The 26,653-nt window shown below is 47.5% G+C and overlaps 1 protein-coding gene across 2 annotated transcripts in view; it reads left to right on the top strand.

Moving 5' to 3' along the window:
• Positions 1-26,653, top strand: part of SLCO3A1 (solute carrier organic anion transporter family member 3A1) — a 377,208-nt gene that overhangs the window by 329,758 nt on the left and 20,797 nt on the right. For both annotated transcript variants that reach the window (XM_027520729.1, XM_027520728.1), the window contains exons 6-9: positions 6,078-6,276; positions 7,564-7,702; positions 20,354-20,529; positions 24,404-24,468. In XM_027520729.1, coding sequence (XP_027376530.1) covers positions 6,078-6,276; positions 7,564-7,702; positions 20,354-20,529; positions 24,404-24,468 — 579 coding nt within the window. The remainder of the gene's footprint in view (positions 1-6,077; positions 6,277-7,563; positions 7,703-20,353; positions 20,530-24,403; positions 24,469-26,653) is intronic.

The following is a 26,653-nucleotide window of genomic DNA, read 5'->3' as shown; positions in this document are numbered from 1 at the left end:
ACTAGGGATCTCTTCAAGAAAATCAGAGATACCAAAGGAACATTTCATGCAAAGATGGGCTCGATAAAGGACAGAAATGGTATGGACCTAACAGAAGCAGAAGATATTAAGAAGAGGCAGAGGTGGCAAGAATACACAGAAGAACTGTACAAAAAAGATCTTCACAACCAAGATAATCAGGATGGTGTGATCACTCACCTAGAGCCAGACATCCTGGAATGTGAAGTCAAGTGGACCTTAGAAAGCATCATGACGAATAAAGCTAGTGGAGGTGATGGAATTCCAGTGGAGCTATTTCAAATCCTGAAAGATGATGCTATGAAAGTGCTGCACTCAATATGCCAGCAAATTTGGAAAACTCAGCAGTGGCCACAGGACTGGAAAAGGTCAGTTTTCATTCCAACCTCAAAGAAAGGCAATGCTGAAGAATGTTCAAACTACCACACAATTGCACTCATCTCACACGCTAGTAAAGTAATGCTCAAAATTCTCCAAGCCAGGCTTCAGCAATATGTGAACCATGAACTTCCTGATGTTCAAGCTGGTTTTAGAAAAGGCAGAGGAACCAGAGATCAAATTGCCAGCATCCGCTGGATCATGGAAAAAGCAAGAGAGTTCCAGAAAAACATCTATTTCTGCTTTCTTGACTATGCCAAAACCTTTGACTGTGTGGATCACAATAAACTGTGGAAAATTCTGAAAGAGATGGGAATACTAGACCACCTGACCTGCCTCTTGAGAAACCTATATGCAGATCAGGAAGCAACAGTTAGAACTGGACATGGAACAACAGACTGGTTCCAAATAGAAAAAGGAGTACATCAAGGCTGTATATTGTCACCCTGCTTATTTAACTTATATGCAGAGTACATCATGAGAAACGCTGGGCTGGAAGAAGCACAAGCTGGAATCAAGATTGCCAGGAGAAATATCAATAACCTCAGATATGCAGATGACACCACTCTCATGGCAGAAAGTGAAGAGGAACTAAAAAGCCTCTTGATGAAAGTGAAAGTGGATAGTGAAAAAGTTGGCTTAAAGCTCGACATTCAGAAAACTAAGATCATGGCATCTGATCCCATCACTTCATAGGAAATAGATGGGGAAACAATGGAAACAGTGTCAGACTTTATTTTTGGGGGCTCCAAAATCATTGTAGACGGTGACTGCAGCCATAAAATTAAAAGAAGCTTACTCCTTGGAAGGAAAGTTATGACCAACCTAGACAGCATATTAAAAAGCAGAGACATTACTTTGCCAACAAAGGTCCATCTAGTCAAGGCTATGGTTTTTCCAGTGGTCATGTATGGATGTGAGAGTTGGACTGTGAAGAAGGCTAAGTGCCGAAGAATTGATACTTTTGAACTGTGGTGTTGGAGAAGTCGCTTGAGAGTCCCTTGGACTGCAAGGAGATCCAACCAGTCCATTCTGAAGGAGATCAGTCCTGGGTGTTCATTGGAAGGACTGATGCTAGAGCTGAAACTCCAGTACTTTGGCCACCTCATGTGAAGAGTTAACTCATTGGAAAAGAGCCTGATGCTGGGAGGAGAAAGGGACGACAGAGGATGAGATGGCTGGTGGCATCGCTGACTCGATGAACATGAGTTTGAGTGAACTCCAGGAGTTGGTGATGGACAGGGAGGCCTGGTGTGCTGCAATTCATGGGGTCGCAAAGAGTCAGACACGACTGAGGGACTCAACTGAACTGAACTGAAGTAGGAGTAGGTCATGTCCTGAGAGGAATGGGCAAGGTGATATTTTCTGATCTTCTCCTTTAATGTTTCCTGTACAAACTGGCCAGTAAACCCATGTGAGGGTGCTGACCCTACATGAGTCACCAGGAAAACACACGTGAACAATGAAATGCTAGTCCACGTCCACCAGACCAACAGCACCAAGCATTGGTGAGAAGGTGGAGCCACTGGAACTCTCGTATGCTGCTGGTGAGAAAAATTCTTTGGCAGTGCCTACGAAAGCTGAAAGCATATGCTTACTCTGGGATCCAACATTCCACTTCTGGGTATAACCCAACAGAAATGAGTGTTTAAGTCCACTTATTTATATATGCTTAGGTAACAGTAGGGCTTCCCTTATAGCTCAGTTGGGAAAGAATCTGCCTTCAATGCAGGAGACCTGGGTTCGATTCTGGGTTGGGAAGATCCCCTGGAGAAGGAAATGGCAACCCACTCCAGTATTCTTGCCTGGTAGAATCTCATGGACAGAGGAGCCTGGCGGGGTACAGTCCATGGGGTCACAATAGTTGGACAGAACTTCATAACTAAACATAATATACACATAGGTGACTATCTAAAACAGCCTTATGCATAAACCCCCAAACTGGAAACAGTCCAAATATCTATCAGTTAGTAGAATGGGTAAATAAATTATAGAATATTCATACAGTGGACTGCCACACAGCATAAGAAAGCAAGAGCTTGTATATATACTTCCATGTGGATGGATCTGGGACAGCCAAAATATGTCAGACTCAAAAGAATCATATTAATAAGAGTTAGAAAGAGGAAAAGTTTGACTTCCCTGTTGGTACGATGGATGAGTCCACCTGCAGATGCAGGGGACCTGGGTTTGATCCCTGGTCCAGGAAGATTGCACATGCTGTGCAGCAGCTTTAAGCCTGTGCACCACAACTGCTGAGGCCACATGCTAGAGCCCTGGAGCCACAACTGTGGAAGCTTGTGAACCCAGAGCCTGTGATCTGCTGCAAGGGGAGCCACTGCAGTGAGAAGCCTGTACACCACAGGTAGGGAGCAGCCTCCCACTCTCTGCAACTGGAGAACGCCATGCAGCAGCAGAGACCCAGTGCAACCCAAAATAAGGAAAATAAATACTTTTTTTAATGGAAAAATTAATTAAAGTAATAGAGGCCAGAATGATAGTTACTCTTGGACTTTGGAAGAATGAGGACAGCAGGGAACCCCTGAGGCTGCTGGAAATGTTTTAATACAAGGATGTGTACAGGTGCAACAAGTCATCAGGTTCCCTTAATCTTGTGCATGTCACAGAACATAAGGTATCAAGTTAAAAAAAAAAAATTAAAACCCTACCAACAAGGATGTGGCCAGACCCCAGCACCTCTCCCTGGGGGCTGCCAGAGCAGCACAAAGCTGATGTTTTCCTTTTTCTTACTAATAACTCTTTACCATCCACTCTTTTATAAGTACTTTCTTCCAAGAGATATTAGCAAAATGCAGTCAGCCCTTAGTACCCATTTGACAGAGATAGGGTAAAAAGTGTCTCTGTAGACCCAGAGGGATGGTATGGGGAGGGAGGTGAGAGGGGGGTTCAGGAAGGGGAACACGTGTACACCCATGGCAGATTCATGTTGATGTATGGCAAAACCAATACAATATTGTAAAGTAATTAGCCTCCAATTAAAATAAATAAATTTATATTTTTTAAATAAGTGTCTCTGTAATTAAAGTTATAACTTCTCCTTTATGCCTACGATCTCTCTGGTTTAGCCCTCCAGCACCCAAAGACTTTCTTTCTTACTTCCTGATTTCTTGACTGCAGCTTCTTACATTTTGATTACATTTGCTTCAAAGTTGGGGCTCTGTTCTAGTTCAGAACAGATTCCTAGAGTTTCCTATCAACAAATCAATAGTCTTCAGGGCAGAAGGCAAAAATCAATCTCGCTTTCCTACATCTGTCTCTGTCTCAGTGACTCTGTCTGTTAGAGCACTTGGCCCAGGGAGAGGCAGCCTGGTGGCCATCTGTCGGTCTGTCCGTCCGTCTGGCAGTCCAGGCAGGCAGGACATGTACCCTCTCCCTGTGCCCTGCCCATGGCATCTGGAGGGTTGGCTGCGGGAGGGGCTGACAGGGGGCCCTGAGGGGACAGAGAGAGGCCACAGAAGCCTAGGGCAAGGCTCGTGTCCCAGAGGCCTTCATCAGTAGCTCCCGCAGACCTCGGGGAGGAATCCCCTGCCATCATCCCGGGCCATCAGTGCTGTCTCTGGGCCACCCGCAAAGTCATCAGTAGATGGGGCAGAGTTCCGAGAAGAGCAGCACAGATGATTAAGGGCTGATGGCCTTGATTTATGCATGAAGATAAAAAGGACTCAATCTGCATAGGTTAAGGTAATGAGGATGGAGTTTTGGGGGAAGTTCTGATAACCGCCCGCATGCTAAGGCTTCATACACATCAGGGAGGGAGAGGGGAGGTGGATGATGGCTTGGAGAGAAGGTGCCCAAAGCCTGTTATTGCCATAGTTACCATCATCACCAGGGGCTGCTCCCCGCCGCCTTTGATGGAAAATGGAACGGAACACAGCCTGCTCTCCGGGCGTGGGCTGTGGTCATCAGTGTTCACTGACACAGATGCAATCTGCTCACTCTTTCGTTCATCCAGAAAATAGTTCCCAAGTGCCCAGGCACTGAACAGGATGGAACGGTCCTTGGGGAAGCTGCATCTTAGGAGGGGGAGAGAGAACAAGAAACCGGAAAACCAGAAATGTCATAATTTCTTCCATAAATAAACAGCTTCCATAATGAGGAGAGCCATGCAAACAATGAAACGTGGCAGGAAACAGTAAGGAACCTCAGACGGGCTGCTGGATCGCTCTAGGTGGGGTGGCCCGGGCTCCCTGTGAGGATAGGGCCCAGCCAGGTAAAGGCATAGGGTAAGAATGTCCTGGGAGCTCCCCTGGTGGCTCAGCGGTAAAGAATTCGCCTGCCAGTGCAGGGGACACAAGTTTGATCCCTGGGTTGAAAGATCCCCTGGAGAAGGGAATGGCAACCCACTCCAGTATTGTTTCCTGGAGAATCCCATGGACAGAGGAGCCTGGTGGGCTACAGTCCATAGTGTCGCAAGGAGTCAGACATGACTTAGCAACTAAAACAACAACAGAATGTTATAGAAGAATCAGCAAGTGCAGAGACTAGGGGCTTGAATGGATTTGGTCTGTTCCAGGGGGAGAGAAGAGAATTGGGTATGATTGGGGAGTCACTATGGCATGGGGGAGAGACAGGCAAGTAGGGGTGAGGTCCTGAAGATCATGTCTGTACCAGGATGAGAAAGAACCAAGAGCAGACAATCCAAGAACGTCAAATAATACAAAAATACTGTGTTTTTCTTAAAATCTGACTTGTGCTATTTTCTTTGCAGAGCTCAGCCTCCCTGATTATGCTTTTCTCACCCGAATATTAAAATTAATTTGCATTCCTTTAGCACATACCAGCTGATTGATGTAGTCAATTGACCTAGAGGTCTGTTGATTGGCAAGCAAGAGGCAGCCTAAACTGGAAAATTGGCCATGCACAGTCTACATGGTGGATAAATGACATGCAATAGTTTAAAGCTGAGTTTAGATGAAACGAATAAGAACAAAACCAAACGAGATTGGAACTCCTAGGATCCTTTGGTCCTCCTAAGATGCCCTGAGTCTCTGAGAATCAGAAATAGCAGGTTTATGGTCCTGCTGCCTTGCAGATAGCTCTGTTTATAAGAAGGTGTTGGGGAGGGAGATAAAAATGTATGCCAATTACTCACCAGGAGCTACAAAATGTATTGATTTGATCAGTGCTACTTCCTGAGAAGTTGCGGGGCTGGTTAAAACACTGTCTCTCTCTAGGTTGGTGAGTTCTGAGGCCTCTGTTTAAACAACCTCCAGACCCTTCTTTGCCTGAAGAAGAGAAAATCCCCAGTTGACCTTGAGCCCTCTTTCCCACACCACCTGGGAAACACACAGAGGGCACATTGCTAACACGCACGTGTGTTTCTCAGCCCATCTGCCCTGTCTGTCAGTTGTTCTCACACCAGCTGGGGCTGTTTCCCATGAGGGTTCCCCGCTTAGCATGAGAGGTGTATGACTTACATGCCTCATCACTGTGAGTTTTTATGTGCCTGTGTCCCCCCAGTTATCTGTGGGCTCCTTGAGGGTAGGTAGAAATGAGGCTGTAAGCAGAGACTTCGGGGCACAGGGGAGGAAGTGGCACTGCAGTATTGTCACGGGGGATTCTGTTCACGCAGGGCCCAGCCTCGGGGCTGGTGCCCAGTGTCTGCGTTGACTGGCCCTGCTCCCCTGGCTAATGGTTCCCGCCCCTCTGCTCTGCTCCAGGGATGACTGCGATCCCGTGTGCCTGTCTGGGCATCTTCCTGGGCGGTCTCCTGGTGAAGAAGCTCAGCCTGTCTGCCCTTGGGGCCATTCGGATGGCCATGCTCGTCAACCTGGTGTCCACCGCTTGCTACGTCTCCTTCCTCTTCCTGGGCTGTGACACAGGCCCCGTGGCTGGGGTTACTGTTCCCTATGGAAACTCGTAAGTCTCAGAAAGGTCACACACACACACACATACACACACACCCGCCCCACCATCCCATGCCTGCCCAGTGATGCCAAGACCCTCTCTCCGGGGTAGGTTAATGGAGCCTGCTTCATCCCTAGTGACCCTGACCTGGAAGTTGATGATGCCTCTGCATCTTCCACCCAGTGTTGAAGGATATATGTGAACCTTCTGGGTGGAGAGGACAGAATTCCATTTAAAGGCTGTCTCCCAGGATGGCCAGGGGAGCACTGGGGAGACAGGCAGACGCTCACTCCCCAGAGGACTCAAGTGCCTATGTTTGGCATTTGATTTTAGGAATTAGGTGAAGATAGAAAATTAAAAATAGGTTTTATTTTAAAATTCAGCTTATAATACAAGAGAGAAGTATGCATGTGTGTTAGTAGCTCAGTCGTGTCTGACTCTGCAATCCCAAGGATTATAGCCCGCCAGGCTCCTCTGTCCATGGGGGTTCTCCAGGCAAGAATGCTGGAATGGGTTGCCATTTCCTTCTCCAGATCTTCCCAACCCAGGGGTCGAACCCAGGTCTCTTGCATTGCGTGTGGATTCTTACAGTCTGAGTCACCAAGGAAGTCCATAAAATAGAAGAGACTTCAACAGTTCCTTAAACAATAAGAAGCTATCCTTAGACTCACATAGTAATCTCAGGGTCCAACCCATGTTAAGTGTGGGGGGTGAGGAGGAGAGAAGGGAGGGAAGAAAGGAAGGAATTTAGCTCTTACAGGACATCTTATTTCCTATCTATTATCCCAAGACTTTGAACTGAAGCTGAATGAGTCCTGTCCTTAGAAGGCATTTTGGAGAGTCCTTATATATCCCGTTGGAGAAGGCAATGGCACCCCACTCCAGTACTCTTGCCTGGAAAATCCAGTACCAATGGCTGTTCCTTTTTCTACGTGAGCCTCTGCATCTACCCGGGAGTCCAGTCTGGAGCATCAGGGCTGCAGCATGGTTGGGCCGCAGGATACCAGTTCCTCTCCACACAAGTCTCCTCCTCCAAGCAGGCCACCAGGCTTTCTCGTGACATTAAGTCAGACCGAGCCAGGCTTGTCTGCCACCCTGCGAGGTCAGACAGGCAGGATGGAAGCACACTGGCCAAGGCATCCTCTGTATATCCACGCACAGTCCAAACACCAGCGTCCTTCCTTCCCTTTACCATGGCCACAGTGGCCACTGTGACCCCAGAGGGCAGGGGGCTGTCAATGGGGATCCAGAAGAAGACGACCTTTCTCTGATGGATTCCACCTGTCCTCTCTGTTCCAGCTCAACGCCTGGCTCGGCCCTGGACCCCTACTCGTCCTGCAATAAAAACTGTGAATGCCAAACCGATTCCTTCACTCCAGTGTGCGGGGCGGACGGCATCACCTACCTGTCTGCCTGCTTTGCTGGCTGCAACAGCACGGTATTGCTGATTTTCTGATGGGATGGGATGGGGCAGGGGAGCACAGACAGCCAGAGTAGCTTAAAACCCCAGGTCAGGGGTAAGAGTGGGCAACCACATGTGTCCTGTGGTTTGTGTCCCTGCCTTGTGAATTGTCTCAGCCTGTGCCTTGCTCTGGTGGAGAATTCTCCATCAGAAGGATGGGAGGCCTGCCAGGCCATCCAGCTGCTTCGTGCTAAATCAAATAGGTTTCCAAAAAGTGTCATTGAGCAATTTTAACAGAGAGTAAACATTCAAAGGAAGCTGTATGGATCCAGAGGAAAAGATTATGGTTCAAAGCTAGGAATATGATGACACCAGAGGTAATGAGTTCCCCATCAACAGAAGTATGGAAAGAAAGGTTAGAACCATTTATCCGGGAAGACCTCTTCCGTACCTGAGACTATGCAATGCTAATTCAACATCTTCTGTATTCGATTTCCTTTGCCTTTATCTTCTCAGCTAGATGCCTCCCACCTTTTTCCATCTTGCCACTACCATTTCTTTTGGTTTGCTTTTTTGTTCTTGTATTTGTTTTGGGGGTTTTTCCTTCTCAACATGAATTATACAGTTGATTCTTAACCTGCATGCAACTTTCCACACTCTCTGCATGAAAACCTGAGACTACGGGACTGGTTACCTAGTCCTGCTGATCCCACCTTGTACCTGCCCTTCTGCGTCCACACCCCGCTCTTTGCATCAGGTGGTCAAAATATTGGAGCTTCAGCATCAGTCCTTCTAATGAATATTTAGTGTTGATTGTTTGATCTCCTTGCTGTCCATAGCATGATGTATAAATATGTTTCCTAATATTGGACCATCCTTGCATTCTAGAATGAATTTCATTGTTTTGTTTTCAGCCATGCCACATGGCTGGCAGGATCTTAGTTCCCAGACTAGGGGCTGAACCCAGGCCCAGCAGTGAGACCACAGAGTCCTAACCACTGGACTGCCAGTTGTTCAGCTCCTAAGTAACACTGCATCGGACCCTTTCTGATCAGTTAGAAGATAATGTCTAGGCACTCTTTCCTCCACCATGCTCTTCAGCTGTGCTTCCTTTCAGGTTGGGTATTCCACTTTCCCCATACAACTTGTGTCTTTTCCTACTTCTTCCTCCAGTCTGACAACTCCTACTCACCCATCAGTACCCTACTCAAATGCCCCCTTCTCTGTGAAACCATCCCTGCCGTCCTTTATCTTTGAGCTTCTTGCCTCTGCAGTCTTGGTACCTGTCTCTCCTGGAGGCACCTTTCTCATTTCACTGCAGTGATCTGTTAAAAGGGTTTGTCATCTGCCCTGACCTGTGAGTTTCCTAAGTGAGCCCTGGCGCCCACAAGTGTTCTGTAAATGTCTGGAGATGCAGAGATGGAAAGAAAGACAAGATGGCTTGAGTGGCTGCTTTCAAGGAACTTAGAGTTGACATCATTTGTTTCTCCCCTTTACTTACTGTCTGTCTTTTGGGAGCAGCTATTTCTTTGAAGGAAGAAAACTGTATCATTTGTTTTCACTTCCAAAGACCTCATTTTTCCTTACATTTAACATTTAGATTCTTGGCCAGTTATTAACATTTTTCTATAGAGAAAATAAATCACCCTCGGGTGGAGGGGGCAAGGACTGATTTTTTTAAAGTAGATGATAAGGCAGTTTCCTTAAGTGGGTAGAAATGAATTTTTAAAAAGAGATGGGACCTTGAGAATGGTTAAAATAAAAGTACAAGCTATTCTTTTTCATGACAACAATTTCATTAACACTTTAATATCTAAAAGCTATATTATAAATCAAGTTTGGTTACTGTGCTGTGATGAGAATGACATTGATTCAGTATAGGCTTGTGTCCTGAGACCAAAGCAGTCTGTTCCAGAGCATTCTCTGACCAAAAAAAGGTCTAAAAAATGTGTGTCTCTTGTTCTTCCCAGGACGAGGGGCTTATTGAATAAGAGCTTAATCAGGCCCGGGTTTGCTTCTGGCTGCTGAAGCAGCAAGCTGTGGAATGCAATTATCAACAGAGGGCAAGCATCTCCAATTCCCTCTGGACATATATCATTTATTCCCCAGACACCTGCCTCTTCTTGACAGTACGAGAGGCCTCATATTGTCTGCTGGGGGGCAGGCAATGCAGAGAGGTGATACCCCCCTGCAATGACCAGGCAGAGAATGAGAAAGTCCCAGGGCTAGGGTGGGAGTCACACTCCCCCCACAGAGGCAGGTCTCTGGATGCCTCGTCTTCCAGTGGGTGGACGAGGGCTTTCGGGTCACAGAGCTATGCGTACCCTGGAAAGGGGCTTTTGTGACAGTTCAGCCCTAAAAATAACCACAACCCTGAAACTTGCAACACTGGCAAGCTCCTCTGAGAGCCTGTGTGGGCCAGGTGACAGGGCCTTTCACAGGTCACTCGTGGTCCCAGATCAGAGGAATCTCAGGCTGTCAACCAAAAAGGAGCAAAAAGCAATTTCAAAATACTTTCAAGAATTTTGAGAAAATGCCAAAAGGGTGGATTATATTCCTGGGATGTTTACTCCCTCTTCCTCGCCCCTTCTTGTCTGCAAGCTCCCTCCGAAAACTCTTCCTCAAGCTAGAGGTTTCTTCATCCCTCTTTCCCCCTTTCGTATTTTTTCCACCTGCATCCGCTGGAGTCCTTTCCCAGTGTGGGCACAGCCATTCCGTCACCTGTACCCCCAGTCCCGTGTGTATTGTCTCACTCATCCTCACAACAACCTTGGAAGGAGGTGTTATCCCCTGATTACAGAGGAATCCTTGCCCAAGGTCACATAGACCGTGGGGGCGCCGGCATTGGAACGCAGGGTCTGCTGCACGGCAGTCTCACTGTCTTCCCCGGCCCTCTGACTTCTCTCTTTAGTATGCCTGCCTTTTCCGCCAGCTCAAAGGAGCTTTCCACGTGTGCGCCCCGCAGTCGGGGTTGTGCCTTCACAATCTGACCCTGCTGCCTCTCCAACCTCAGCCTCCCCACTCCACCCCACTCTTGAAGAACCGCTGACGCAGTCAGGCTTCTTGGGGTGCCCCCTGCGTTCCCAGCTCTCTTTCACCTCTGGACCTCTGTGCATGCTATTTATCAGGGCAGGTCTTCCCCTAAGCCCTTGACAGTCCTTAACACATCCTTATCCACAGCTGAGAAGCCTCCTCGCACCTCCTCCCTGCTTCCGAGGCTGCACTGACCACCCCGCTCCCCGCCCCCCGCCAGTCCCCTCAGAAGCCTCAACACCTGCTCTCCCAGCAGGGTGGCCCCCCTCCACCAGACCGCACGGCCCATGTTCACCTGCATCTCCATCACTTGCCCATCACTAGGCACCCACATCCATAGATGAGGTTCTGCTGTGGACCCTTGCACTCCCAGTGTTAGCCACAGCTCTGATAAAGGCCCTGGGCTTCCTGCATGCCTGGCTGGAGACTGTGCCAACCTCAGCATGCCCCAGAGAAACTCAGGTGGTAATACCACAACTGGCAGGCAGGTAGGCTGGCCACTGTAGATTTCAATACCGAATACCTCATCTGTGCTTGTCTTTCCCCACTTGACAGCTTCCATCCAGGCTTGTGAAAATCCCCCCTAACTCGATTAGACGTGAATAAATCACCGACGAAATCACTCTGATTGTTAGGAGATCTGGTTCTGTTAGTGGTTTCCTGATATGAGACTTTCCTTCCTGCCCTGGTTTGAGGTTTTGTTTTTTATTGTCTGATCTCATTTCTCCTTGAGTGATAGCAATGGAAGTTTCCAGAATTGCATTTAATATACAATTTCTAATTCTCATTGCACGTGCCCAGGAGGGGTGACGGAAAAGATGGCAACTTAATTTTCTAAGCTTCCTTTGGCAGGAATATATTGTCCAGATTGTTTCTGTCCCTTTCACTCTCAGAAGTAATTATTCCAACAGAAAGCATGTTGGGAGCTGCTGATTGACTGCTGGAAGTTGTATCCTTCTGATGTACTGAATAATTGACTTAGAAAAAGGTTTCTGTCAGCCACCAGTGGAATGTTCAAAGGCAGTACAAGTCCGGCACAGCAGCTTGTGGAGGGCTAAGGATAGACGACTCATCTGTGCCCCGCTCCAGGCCACAGGGATTTATTGAGCACTGGTTTGAATGGAGCTCAAGTAGGTGCTATGGCAGGGAGGGGATGTGGCTACCCATTTTGGATGCGTGCAGGGGGCTCCTTGTTCAGAACAGCAGGTCTCAGGGCTGGCCTTCATCCATGGGGAACGCGTAGGTGTTTGCCTGGAGGATAGGATGGGAGGGCACCTGAGTATGGCATGAATATGAGCACAGGATGGTGGGGAGGCTTGAACCTGGTGACATGGGCAAAGCTTTGGTTTGGAGTCAGGAAAGAGGAGAATCTAGAGGGAGGAGCCTGTATCCGTCTGAGCTGCAGCTCCATCCTTCCCCTCCTCTCTGCCCACACCTCCCCCTCGGATGCCAGAGCAGAGAGTGAGCCTGGTGCTCCCCAAAGTGCAACCCTTTCCCTGCCCCTCAGCAGGAGATCATTAAGGCTCTGACGGGATGCAGGTTACCGCGGTGAAGCGTGGATGGAGGTCTCGCTTTCATCACAGAGTTTTTCCTCCGTGGCCGTTATCCTTCAGCCAGTGACCCTGCCAGGGAACAAGCAAGTGCGTTTCTTCTTGCCGTGTTTCAATTTCCCATTTGCCTAGAGGCACATGGGTTGCTTGCTGATGCTCTTTGCAACAGGCTCTGAGGTCTTCACCTGCAAATACCGGCTGGGGTTGGGCCAGTGAGGTGAAGAGATTCTAAGTTGCAAAAAGACAGTAATAAATGACAGGAGAAGGTCTGAGGAACTTCGCTGAATCATAAAAAGATCCCATGAAAGTCTAGGACACATGGGAGTGTGTTATCATTCAAAGGAAGACATCCCAGCTGTTGTACCGTCCCTGGCCTCTGCCACCTCGGGCATCAGGCAGAAGCAGGGCCGGACGCTGCGTGTGTCAGCACTCGCCCTGGCTGGCCCCCTTCTGAACTACAGGACTCAGGTCCTACCTTTCATAGAAATTGCCGTTACTTCCTGGCTGTTGTTGTTTAGTCGCTAAGTCCTGTTCGACTCTTTGAGACCCCATGGACTGTAGCCCGCCAGGCTCCTCTGTCCATGGGGTTTCCCAGGCAAGAATGCTGGAGTGGGTTGTCATGCCCTCCTTTGGGGATCTTCCCAACCCAGGGATCGAACCTACGTCTCCTGTGTTGGCAGGTGGATTCTTTACCACTGAGCCACCAGCGAAGCCCTTTTTCCCTGGTAACTGAATACATTTCAGAAAGAAAACCAACATCAGTATTTCAGGACGTTGAGAAAGAAACATTCAAGTTTTCACAGCCTCAAAATACAAAGAACATCATCACCCCCTTGTCTGTCCCCTTAGTGAAGTCAGTGAAGTTGCTCAGTCGTGTCTGACTCTTCGCAATCCCACTGACTGTAGCCTACCAGGCTCCTCCATCCATGGAATTTTCCAGGCAAGAGTACTGGAGTGGGTTGCCATTTTAGAAATGTCATTTTCAACCTAGAGATTAGTTTTACTTGTGCAATTAGTAGAATTGATCCCTCAGTATTGAATACAGAGGGAAAAAGCCCAAACAAAAACAACTTTATTTGCCAGATACTTCAGAAACACTACCGAGGAATATTTTGTACATGTAATATGAGCTGTCAAAATAGCATGCTAATGATTTCCTCCATCAATGGGAAAATGAATCCTAGCTTCGAGAGAGTCATTTTTCTATTTTTATGGTCTCCAGCTTTATTGTAATTATTTATCCCCATCATTGCATGTGAATAGAAACATTTCTCAATTTAAATTAATGGCTGGATGTAGAACAAGAGTAGAATTTTCAGTGACTGTGCTCTTCTTCTTCTGTTGATTTCTTCTTCTGGAGTTTTTAAATTTTTTTGAATAGCGGGTACATTTGTGTGGCTCAAGAACCAGGAAGTATAAACAGGAGGGAGTGCGAACTCCTCCTCTCCATTACTCTCTCCTGTTCACCTGCTGTTTGGTCCACGACTCTGCCCAGTAGGTAATTACTACTATTAGTTTCTTGTATATGCTCCTGGGTTTTCATGCACATTCCAGGTATTATTCTGTAGCTGTTTGTTTACTGTTTGTCATCATTTTTGCCATTTTAATCGGAGGATAATTGCTTTACAATGTTATATTAGTCTCTGCTGCACAATAGCATGAATCAGTTATATATGTACATATATCCCCTCCCTTCCACCCCCACTCCACCCCCCAGGCATCACAGAGCACCGAGCTGAGCTCCTTGTGCTATGCAGCAAGTTCTCCCTAGCTATCTGTTTTATACACAGTAATGTATATGTGTCAATGCTACTTTCTCAATAGCTTGTTTGTTTATCTTTAATTGAAGTATAGATGATTTATAGTGTGTTTATTTTCAGTAAAGTGTACAGAAAAAGTACACAGAAAACATGTACCTCTATTTAGTTCTCTATGCTGAACAGTGGGAGAAGGCAATGGCACCCCACTCCAGTACTCTTGCCTGGAAAATCCCATGGATGGACGAGCCTGGTGGGCTGTAGTCCATGGGGTTGCTAAGAGTTGGACACAACTGAGCAACTTCACTTTCACTTTCATGCATTGGAGAAGGAAATGGCAGCCCACTCCAGTGTTCTTGCTTGGAGAATCCCAGGGATGGGGGAGCCTGGTGGGCTGCCGTCTATGGTGTCGCACAGAGTCAGACACGACTGAAGTGACTTAGCAGCAGCATGCTGAACAGTAGGTCCTTGTTGGTTATCTGTTTTGTACTGTAGCTTGTTACTTGTGTTTTTTTGTTGTTAATAGTTTATCATGGACTTTTTTCATGTTAGTGTGTAAGGAGCATGCTGATACCTTTTTGCAGCTGCATAATCTTCCATTGTGTGAGCCTACTGGAGTGTATCTAACCAACCCCTATTGATGGTCATTCAGGTGGATGCAAAACTTTAGTTCCTGCAGGCACTGTTGTGACTGGAGTTGGACTTACATCATTCTCTGCCCGGGCAAGTCTGCCTGTAGGATAAATTCTCGTAGAATTTCCAAGCTAATCCCACCCTGTCCGCCAGGTCACCAGCACTGCTTCCAATTCTTGTCAGGCCAGCTCCTCTGTGTGCAATGGGGCCATCTAATTATCAACAAGATCTCTCAGGATAGGAAAGCCTGGTCCTGCCACCCACACATGGTACCAGGCAGAGACTCCAACTCTCACATCATTTCTCCCCCAGAGAATGGCAGACTGGGAAGACGTTCCTTTGCCATGCGGATGGAAAACCAGACATTTGCCAGGTCAGGAATGGTAAACTCCTTTCCTGGAGCCTAATGTGCTTTCTTCATAGTTAAATATATTGGGGGCTGCCAAGGACAGCACTAGGGGGGCTGCCACTTTATGCAGGACGTGGTCATCGGCAGGCAGTTGCCAAGGTCCACCTGCATTCTGGACTGTTGTATACACACAGGGTGAGAATCAGATCCCCACCAACGAGCCTCTCCTTCCCTCATACCCAGGTTGCTGCTGTTCAGTCGCTCAGTCGTGTCCGACTCTTTGCGATGCCATGGACTGCAGCACACCAGGCTTCCCAGTCCTCCTCTGTCTCCTGGAGTTTGCTCAGACTCCTGTGCACTGAGCCCATGCTGCCCAGGTTGTCTCTGTATTTTCAGGCTTTCCAGTGATCGGGGCTCTCGCAGGTCTCAGTTAACTTGCGTGCCCAGTCAATATCAGCAAAGGCCTGTCCTACTCCTCCCTGCTCGCTTGGGATCGTAGGGTGAAGCCCCAGTGCTGGAAAGTCCTCTCTTCCAATCATGCACCCCGTGATAATTATTTCCACCACACTGGGACATCAGGAGGGAAGATTCTAGATCAATCTGCCGTCTCTTGTATCACCTGGGCCCAAATAAAGGACCTTTTCCATCCCTTGCCTTCGGACTTATGCTTAGCATTTACCCTTGGATTCTCTGTGGGCAGGGTCCTAGGAATGTTCCAGCCTGTACCCTAGGCCTCCGGACCACCTGCGTTTTCTGTTCATCCTGTCGAACTGACTCTTGTAACCAAGAGGGAAACCCATCCAAGTTCCCACTCAGATCACTAGCACTTACCTCCTCCCCAGCCTCTTTCACAGCTCATCTCAAATAGGTTTAATCTGAATAAATGAGTACAGAGTTGCCTAGGTCCTTTGGGAGGGACCCATCCATTTTCAGGGGGCTTCCCAGGTGGCCAGTGGATCAAGAATCCACCTGCAATGCAGGAGACATGGGTTTGATCCCTGGGTTAGGAAGATCCTCTGGAGGAGGGCATGGCAAGCCACTCTAGTTTTCTTGCCTGGAGAATCCTATGGATAGAGGAGCCCAGGCCACAGTCCATAGAGTCACAAAGAGTCGGACAGGAATGGAGCAACTGAGCATGCATGCACATCCATTTCCAGCATCTCTCCTTGGCACCAGGGCAAGCCAGTATCGCCACTGGTCACCGGCCCATTCTCCCCTCTCCTAGCACCTATAGCCCAACAGGGGCCTCATTTCTGTCCAGCCACCCGGCCTGCCCTGGGTCCATTCTTGTCCCATTCTCCCTGGCTCTGTGCTCTCACCCCTCCCCATGCCTTGGCTGCACATCCCAGGATGGCTCGGCCCCGCCGTTCACTCACACCATTAATGGGATTGTGCCTTCCTGGACAAGTTTGCCTTACCTGGACCATATGGACTGGGTAGTGACTGACATAAAGGCGTCTTATTTCTGTACCATTCCAGTAGGGCCACGATCGTGGCCCGATCAAGGGAAGACCCTCTTCAGAAGGGGATTTTCACATCTCAGAGCAGAGGCAGTCCAGGCAGTTTCCTCTTATGGTAAATGGAATACAGTTGAGCCATAGCCCAGGTGCAGAGCAGAAATCTAAGACTGGGTGTAGGTTCCAATTACAAAGTACTCATTAAACTAAACAGAGCTCACCAGTCACGCAGTTCATTCAAAGGGTACTGATCACCTCACAGTCCTAAAGGCTACAAGAGTCAGAACTCAGTTCCCGGGGTCTGAGTTCTAAGCCAGCTCCTCATGGATGGGCCAGTTTCCTGTTTCTACCTGAGCACTCTCTGAGTCCACGTGGTTCTAAGGACCCCAGTCCCAAATCGCTTTTTCCTCACAGGCTACAGGAGGGACCAAAGAGAAAAGGATGGGGTGGTTTGAACTAGGGCAGGGTTTGAGAGATGTTTTGTCTTTGTTGTTTAGTTGTTTAGGATGTGGTAAAACGAACGGACCTTGAGGGTTCATTCGTTCATTCAGTACTGTCCTCTCGAGCTAGGGATAAGTCAGGAATCAAAACCACAGTGGTTTCTGTCCTTATTAGCCTTATGGTGACGAGGACGCTTTGACACAGGAGTACGGGGGAGGTCGAGAATTTACCATCACATTTCTATAGAGTTTGTCATTTCTAAGATAAGAGATGTGGAAGGAAAGGACATGGGGGCTGGGAGCGTATATATCTGTCAGGGTTTGGTCAGGAAAACAGCACCCACACGTCTTTTGGAAATACGGGGTTTAGTATAGGAAATAGAACTTATGTAGCGTGGCAGAGTTGGGGAATTGGGATCTGGAAGAAGTGAGATGAAGGACTGGAGAAAAGTCACCACACCCCCGGAAGTATCAGTTCAGGTGGGCAGGCTGAGGCTTATGGGAAATTCCCCAGAAGCTGTGCCCAGCGGGCTGCTCAGTGAGATGAAGGGGGCACTCAGGGACGTCAGCAAGACTGCATCCAGGTCAGTAGAGGTGGGCACAGGGCCTCTGTTGTCAGCAGGGTGGTCAGAAAAGAAGGTGGGTGCACACAGCGATGGTAGGGCCAACCGGCTCCTCCTGGGCACCTCCGCATTTGTCTGTCCCCAGGTCTGACCATCTGACCCCTGCCTCACTTACGAATCTCTTCTGTGTTTCCTCTGGTCCAGCTCTCGTCGTGCAGGGACGGGAATCCTAAGGAGATGGTTCCCCGCCCTGGACAGTAGAGTAGTGCCAAGATGCCAGCACAGAATCCCCTACAGGGCGCTCATCCTGGAGTTGGTTTTGATGTCTCAGCATGTTCAGAGGCTTAGGAAGGGGCATCCCGGGTGGGTCTGGGACGGGTGTGAGTTAGAGATGAAATTTAGGAGAGTCATCAGAAACCATCTGCATGCATGCTCAGTTGCTCAGTCATGTCTGACTCCGTGTGACCCCATGGCCTGTAGCCTGCAGGCTCCTCTGTCCATGGGATTCTCCAGGCAATAACACTGGAGTGGGTTGTCATGCCCTCTTCCAGGGGATCTTCCTGGCCCAGGGATTGAACCCGTGTCTCTTAACGTCTCCTGCATTGGCAGACAGGTTCTTTATCACTAGCGCCACCTGGGGAGCTCCATCAGAAAGCACATGGATGTAACACAATCTAGGGAAAAGTGCAGGGTGAGAAGGGAAGAGAATCTGGACCAGAGCCCCAAGGAGCTCCGGCATTTTCAAGGAGGAGAGGGGGCAGGTGCCAGCCAGGAAAATGCAAAAGGGAAGAAGGAAACCAGAGGGTGAGCCGTGGAAGCCATCAAGGCAATGGGTCACAGGCACACACTCAAGGGGCTCCCTGGGGAGAAAAGTGGATGGAGGGGTCATCTGTGGAGGTCACTGGTGAGCTTAGCTGATCTGATCTCTGCATGTAGGAATCTAAGCCAGTTGGAGTGAGTCAAGAGCATGGAGGTAGTGAGCATGAACAGCTGGAAAAGTTTAGCTTCAGCATTCAGGGTGTGGGGAGAGGAAGGATCAGTTTCCTCTCCTCAGAAGAGAGGGAAGTGGCATTTTCATTTTAAGTTGAGGAGAAGCCCTTGTTTGTTATTCAGTCAGTAAATCGTGTCTGACTCTTTGCAACCCCATGGACTGTAGCATACCAAGTTTCCCTGTCCTTCTCTATCTCCCAGAGTTTGTTCAAACTCATGTCCATTGAGTCGGTGATGCCATCCAACCATCTCATCCTCTGTTGCCCCTTCTCCTCCTGCCCTCAATCTTTCCCAGCATCAGGGATTCTTCCAGTGAATCGGCTCTTTCAGGGAGAAGCCCTGTTTCCTGATAAAAGTAGAGGAAGATCTGTTCCCATTCGCATCCTAAAACCACCTACTGAGTTTCCTCTATTGCGTCTCAGCACTGTGTTATAAGACAGTGCTCGATAGATCACAGAAACGACACGTTCTTATCCCAGAAGCTTAAGGTCTCCTCCAGAAGGATAGCAAGGGTCTCTGCCATGGGGTGAGGAGTGTGTCCCCGTGGAGGGAAGTGCCAGCTCAGATGGGGGCAACTGGGGAGGCCTTGCAACCAAATGAAATGTCAGTACTGGGTTTTGAAGATCTGTGATTTCTCTGGGCAGAGATGTGTGCAAAGAGACAGAGGGGCTGAGCCTCAGCACCTTTCACCACAGGAGATGCCCCTGGGTGCTGTAATGGGGCCATTTATACAAAAGCACCTGCTGTCGGAAGATGGCTTAGGAAGAGGGGTCCAGCCCCACCCTGTGTCTCCCCCTCCTTCCCACGGGTAAAGGCTTCTTGTGGGGCACAGTCATACAGGATGGAGCCCCAGTCTGTTACGTCTGGCGGGGAAAGAAAGGGAGAGGGAGGAGGAGAGGTGCAAGGATGGGAGACGGGCTGAGGAGGGGGCACGTAAAAACCAGAGAGGATTTGTTTGACCCTCAGGAGGATTTACCCCAGTATGTGCTCTGAGAGCCAAGCAGCCCTGGAAAGAAAGGCAATGAATCATTTATGATTGTTTTCATTTTGTATTCATTAAAGACCTCTGCACTATTATTATCAAACCTTAATTGGCTTGGCTGTTAGCTAGCGCTGCCTTTCCCTGCACCCTTGTTTCTCCCTTCACCATCAGAAACTCCTCTGGAGCATGAGCCAGGACCATGCTGGGGAGCCGGGGCAGCTGGGCAAGAATCCACCCGAAGATCAAATGGAATGCAGCTGCTTGGCTCTCTCCTCTCTGATCATATATTAATAAATGTATCTCGCTGGTCTCCAGCTCACTCCCCACCATCCGCTCTCAGCTCCCTGCCATCTCTGCACCCTCTTTGCTCTCTCAGCCACTCGAGAAGTCTCCCGTTAGCCAGCCCCCTCTCACAGCCCCACTAGCCCAGCAGCTTCACGCATGACAGCACACATGCTTTGTTCCAGGTGCCATGGTGGGCAGTGAACCAGCAACCGTATGCAGGTTACCTGATTTACTTCTTTCAATACACTTCAGTGTAATTATAACTGCACAAAAGAGAGGACAAATTGGCAAGTGATTACATTGTTAATTTGCCAGTGTTTTATCACATTGTGGAAGCACGATTTCCTCTCTAATTGTGTGGGGGTTCGGCAACGCGTTTGTCTACAGTGTGGGCTTATCGAGGAATTCTGGGGCATAGAAATGAAATACACAGGAGACGGGGAAATCAGCTCTTCTCCCCATAAATATTCCTTTATTTTGCATGTGTCTTGCAGCCTCCTTCAAAAAAGCTAATTCGTTGATTCAGGCCTAATTATTGAAATGCTCCAGAATGCATAATCAGGCTGTGACAGACCCAGCTGATGGATGGCTTTAGATCTGGAGAAGGGAGATAGCCCCAGTTAACAGGGCTGACTGCTTCCCTTCCAGAATCTCACTGGCTGTGCATGCCTCATGACCATCCCACCTGAGAACGCGACCGTGATTCCTGGAAAATGCCCCAGTCCTGGGTGTCAAGAGGCCTTCCTCACTTTCCTGTGTGTGATGTGTGTCTGTAGCATGATCGGGGCCATGGCTCAGACGCCTTCGGTCATCATCCTCATCAGGTAAGCATAGCCCCAGGGACCGGAGAGCCAGCCGCCCCACCCCACCTCCCTCCCTGCTGTGTGTCTGCAGTTCTCCCAGAAATCAGAGCTCTGGGGACTGTATGAGTCTTGCAAGCCAGCTTCCCTAGGCTGATAGGAATCAGTTATGTTTGATGGAAACCTCACAGCAAAAGTAAGGCTTCCCCAGTGGCTCAGACAGTAAAGAATCTGCCTGCAATCCAAGAGACCTGAATTCAATCCCTGGGTTGGGAAGAGCCCCTGGAGAAGGGAATGGCAACCCACTCTAGTATTCTTGCCTGGAGAATCCCCATGGACAGAGGAGCCTGGTGGGCTACAGTCTGTGGGGTTGCAAAGAGTCAGACATGACTGAGCGACTAACACTTTGAACTTTCACGCCAAAAGTAGAAAGCACAGCCCAAGAGAAAACACTGCACTTTCATGTCCTACCAGGAACAGACTCTGCAGGTAATTTTGAAAGGTACTGCAGTCTTTCATTGATATTTGCAAAGAGCAACACTGTTGGAGTGAAATGAAAATGGCGTGGGAATAGCCAAGTCCCCGTGTCTGGCTCCTGTCTCAGGGCACTGATTCGTAGTATGACCTTGGGCTCAGTGTTGTTTCTGAATCTGGAACTGGAGGCGATGTCAATGGTCCTGCCTGCCTCCTGCAGTGGGCTGGGTCCTGCTGAGACCGTGTGTGTGCAAACTCTGTAAAGATATAACAGGTCATTGACAAGGTGTGATGCAGTGCTGAGTGGCTCCGTGGAAGCAAGCAGTGACTGCTTTTGTATAGATGGATAATTGGAGAGAGTCAGCCATAATTCTGTGTTTCCCTGTTTCTTGGGAACTATCATGGTGGGTGGGTGAGGTGTCTTAAAGGTGAATTATTGAGTAATTTTCTGAGTAACTTACACAGTTGCAAAGTTATCTAGATTTGCATGAGGAACCCAGAAGAGGCAGGCTTCATGTCTGGTGACCATCTTTTACAGAGGAAGCGGTACTAAGCACAGATAGCCGGGATGTGGTTATCCAAACAAACCAATTCAATCCCAAGGGCTGGACATAAAAGTAGGAATGAAATGCTTGGATGCAGCCTGTACAAATATACATTTTATTGTTGTTTAAGTCGCTAAGTATTCAACTCTTTTGTGACCCCATGGACTGTAGTGCATCAGGCTCCTCTGTCCATGGGATTTCCCAGGCAGGAATCCCAGAGTAGGTTGCCATTTTCTTCTCTGAGAGATCTTCCTGACCAAGGGACTGAACCCATATCTCCTGCATTGGCAGGCAGATTCTTTACCACTGAGCCACCAGGGAAGCCCTGGTATGTAACATTTGCAGCTGCTTTATCCAGCCTCTCTGTGTCTACTACATTTCCTGATCTTGGTTAGAATTCACAAGGAAAAGGATTTATACAAAGTACTTATGTTTTAAAGTTTTTAGCAAAGCTTTTTCAATGTGCAGAAGCAATAATGGTACAATAGCAAATTGCCATTTTATACTTGTTAAATTTGAAAAAATAATTTTTAAAAATTCACACCCAGTTCTGTAAGCAAGGCTCTAACAAAACAGGTAAAGTCACACCTTTCTGCTGCCATTGAGAAATATACTGATCCTTTCATAAAAGCAAGGTGGCAAATATGAGTTCAAGAGCCATAAAAACGTTCAGTTTGTTTTTTTTTTAATGAGGTAACCCTACCCCTTGCCACTTATCTTAAGAAAATACTCTACGAGAAGAAAAGCTCAATGCAGACAGATTTTTATTACAGTGTTAACTATAATAGCAGAAAAATCTGAATTGGAATAGTGAGTTAAATTATAGTCCCACAGCTCAGTGGAATAATGAAAATTCTTAAGAATGTGAGAAGTGTTTATGAAATGAACTGTTGACTTTAACTTATATATGGAGAATGGATTAGATATAATATGCACTGGATAAAACCCATCAGATCTCAGGCATGGGTTTGGGGTGGCTGCATTATTTTTGTTGCTAGGAATTCCCATGAAGTTGTATTGTACCAGTTGACACACAAAAGGCACCAAAAAGCAAGAAAAATGACCCTTACAGCCTTTAGCAATGACTGGTCCCCTTTTTTCTCTGCCCTTGACTCTGCTGCAAAAACCCAGCTCAGTAGTTGTGGCTGCAGACCAAACACAGAAAGTCAGCCTAGACCTGAATCGTGTCCAAATCTCAGCTTGATAAACAGCTCTTGGAGATTTTCAGGAAATATGTGATTCCCTTTCAGTGGACCAGCAACAGATGGCCTAAATGACCTAGGTGGGGCCCTGTGCACCTCATAGCTCCACGCTGCTGGGGCCGGCTGGAGGTACGTGCCATCACAGATGTTCTAGGCAGACACAAGGGCACAGACGGTCTGAGCCACAACCCAGATTATGGGCACCAGCCCTTGTCCCATCCCAGAGCAGTGGGCCCACTTCCACTCTTACTCCAAACAGAAGCATACTCGCCAACAGCAGCACTCAGGACATCCACAGGTGTGAGGATACCGGCTATTTAATGAGTCACGTAGGGGCCAGCACTGGGCTCTTTGTTTTCAGGATTTCTTTGGCTGCGTCAGGCCTTAGATGTGTCATCAGGGGTCTTTCGTTGTGGCATACAGACTCTAGTTGCGGGGCTCGGGCTCCAGAGCGCACAGGCTCAGTCGCTCCATGGCACGTGGGATCTTAGTTTCCCGACCAGGGGTCGATCCTGCGACTTCTGCATTGGAAGGCAGATTCTTACCACCGAACCACTAGGGAAGTCCCCAGCCTCTTGTTTTTCGGTTTGTGTGTTTGTGTTTTATTACTCAGCATCTGCTGTGTGTCACACACCACACTGATGATGAATAAGACACAAATAGTCCTTGGCCTCAAGGAGAAAGACAAGCATTGAGTCAGTACTAGTTGCTAGAGTAAGAGGCCTGACAGAGGAGAGCTGTGACTAGCTGTGAGGGCCTCTCTACTTGGAATCAGTCATCATTTCCAACCCCCCCTCCTGTCACTCTTATCCCAGACAGTGTGAGAATGTTCTAGAAAATGTTTGAAAAGATCGTGCTCAGGGACTGCTGTGGGCAAACCAAAGCCAGGGGCACTGAGTCAGTTCAAAACAAAGGCATATGACCGTATAAAGCTGTGTGTGTGTTAGTCGCTCAGTCGTGTCCGACTCTTTGTGACCCCGTGGACTGTGGCCCACCAGGCTCCTCTGTCCATGGGATTCTCCAGGCAAAAATACTGGGACAGGTCGCTATTTCCTCCTCCAGGGGGTCTTCCTGGCCCAGAGACTGAACTCACGTCTCCTGCAGGCAGATTCTTTCCCACTGAGCCACCTGGGAAGGCCAAATAAAGGCACCTTTCCAGTTTAAAAGGTACCAAAGCTGGATACAGATGAATGGACTGTTTCACAAGTGGTCCATCTAGGGAACCAACCCATGCTAGTCTGGTTGATTTTGCAAAATGATGCAGAATGACAGAGGTGTTTATGGTTCTGGCCTATCTGAGTAGCATAAGGGGAACTGTCTTCCCCATTGATATTTCCCCTGATACATGTACCCACCAACTTAAGATGTTTCCCCGTGCCAGCAAACGCAAAATGCCTTTGAATGAAGACTTTGGGAACAAATTTGCATTCCATCCTTCAAATGACTAGTTTTAGTTAATAAAAAACACTGCTAAATTCCTAAACTTATCTTGTCCCTGCAGATGCAGTGATTTTTCAGACTTTTGGCAGGGAAGGTGAAAAAAGCAAAAGAACAAAACCATTAATAATTTTCTAAGGAAGGGCTCTGATGGACAGCAGCGAATGACTCTGGGGTCTGTTAATTAAAGTGAAGCGATAAGAATCTTTTCTTTTTTCCTCTTCATCTCTTCGCATGTAGGACAGTCAGCCCTGAACTCAAATCCTACGCCCTGGGAGTTCTTTTTCTCCTCCTCCGTTTGTTGGGTACGTATTATTTCTTTATTCCCTCAGTAATGAATCAGATGCTTATAACCAGGTGAGTGCATATATCAGTGCAATCATGACCAGGTGAGTACATACCACTGGAATCATCCCTTGAGTTGTCTTTTTTCTTATGAAGTTTAATTTTGATAACAAGAGAAAGGTCTGTTAAATGTTGTTCAGGGTTTAGACCTACACTCGCACACTCCCTGGATATCACAGAGTTTTTGTTGGTATTAACTGTGCCTTCGTGCCACCCTGAATTTTCATTGGCACAAGGAAGAAAAGTGAGGAACCAAAAAGAAAGGAATTTGATGGTGTCATTGGGCACCCTCATTAAGCAACCCATGAGCAGCTTGTGAAATGCTTCATTTATGGGCCTGCCAGCTGGGGGAGAGAGGTATTCTCATAATGCTTCCCAAATGGAAACTTCGCATCCTTTAAATTTTTCCAAACTGATTCAGTTTATTTACCTTGGGTTTCTGCTGCTGCTGCTACGTCACTTCAGTCGTGTCCGACTCTGTGCGACCCCATAGACGGCAGCCCACCAGGCTCCCCCATCCCTGGGATTCTCCAGGCAAGAATACTGGAGTGGGTTGCCATTTCCTTCTCCAATGCATGAAAGTGAAAAGTGAAAGTGAAGTCACTCAGTCGTGTCCGACTTGTAGTGACCCCATGGACTGCAGCCTTCCAGACTCCTCCGTCCATGGGATTTTCCAGGCAAGAGTACTGGAGTGGGGTGCCATTGCCTTCTCCACCTTGGGTTTCTAGGATAAGGCAAATATGACCTTCATGCTATAAAGCCTATATTCTGTAGTTTGGTATGGACAGAAGGAATTAAGTCTAAGATGGGAATAGCCCATGGTTCTCCTGGAGTGCTGGGACCAGCTGAGGAGAAGCTGGAAAAGCCAATCAGATAAACCTTCTCCCTGTGGACCACACTGCTGCTTTATGAACTCCCTTTGTCAAGGCCAAGATCAAGATAGGATGACATTTTTTTTTTCTTGAAATGATAAGGCTGTGGTCTTCCTTAGTGAATATTAAGTGATAAATAAAAATGGAAAGGAAGATAACCATGGCCTATACCTTCAGAATAAAAAGTTCTCATTCCAAATAGTATATAACCTGAATGAACACAAAGACTAACTATAGAAATGTTTATAAAAATATTCACAAAAGTGAAAAATTGGCAACAATTCAAACATCCATCAGCAGGGAATTAGTTAAATCCATTATGGGTTCTAATTTCAGTAGGATTTATGTACCCCTTTAAACTGGAAAGAAAAATATTGATAAACTTGGAAAGGGTACATGGTAAGTGGAGGGAGAAAGAGGTCTATATTGTATATGCAAATGTTTTTAAAGTATACATGAAAGTCCCAGTCATGTCCAACTCTTTGCGATCCCACGGACTATACAGTCCATGGAATTCTCCAGACCGGAATACTGGAGTGGGTAGCCTTTACCTTCTCCCGGAGATCTTCAAGACCCAGGAAACAAACCCAGATTCCTGAATTGCAGGCAGATTCTTTACCAACTGAGCTATCAGGGATATATGTATAGGGGAAAATACTGGAAAGCTAGATAAGAAAATGGTATCAGCTATTATAATTGAATAGTGAGGCTATAAATGATATTTTATAAATTCATTTTTAAAATTTGAATGAAAAAACATATATGTTATTACTTTCATAATGAGATTATATTCTATATAATTGCTATGTGAAAGAAAAATATTCACCCTTAAATCCATTAATAAGATGAGGCCCTCCCTGGGGAATGGAAAATACTTGACATCTGCCCTAGCTCTGCCTGTAGCAAATCACTTCCAGTCCAGGTTGTGACCTCTTTTGCCATGTCCATGACGAGACCTGGGAATCTTCTTAATCACTGTCAGTCCACATCGTTGGGATAAATGGAGAATCTTTTTTTTTTAATTTAAATTTATTTATTTTAATTAGAGGCTGATTACTTTACAATATTGTATTGGTTTTGCCATACATCAACATGCATCCGCCATGGGTATACACGTGTTCCCAGTCCTGAACCCCCCTCCCACCTCCCTGCCCGTACCATCCCTCTGGGTCATCCCAGTGCACCAACCCCAAGCTTCCTGTATCCTGCATCGAACCTGGACTGGCGATTCATTTCTTATATGATATTATACATGTTTCAATGCCATTCTCCC

This window comes from Bos indicus x Bos taurus, chromosome 21 (genome assembly GCF_003369695.1).
Source record: "Bos indicus x Bos taurus breed Angus x Brahman F1 hybrid chromosome 21, Bos_hybrid_MaternalHap_v2.0, whole genome shotgun sequence".
NCBI lineage: Eukaryota > Metazoa > Chordata > Mammalia > Artiodactyla > Bovidae > Bos > Bos indicus x Bos taurus.
This window is presented reverse-complemented; position numbering and strand designations above follow the sequence as displayed.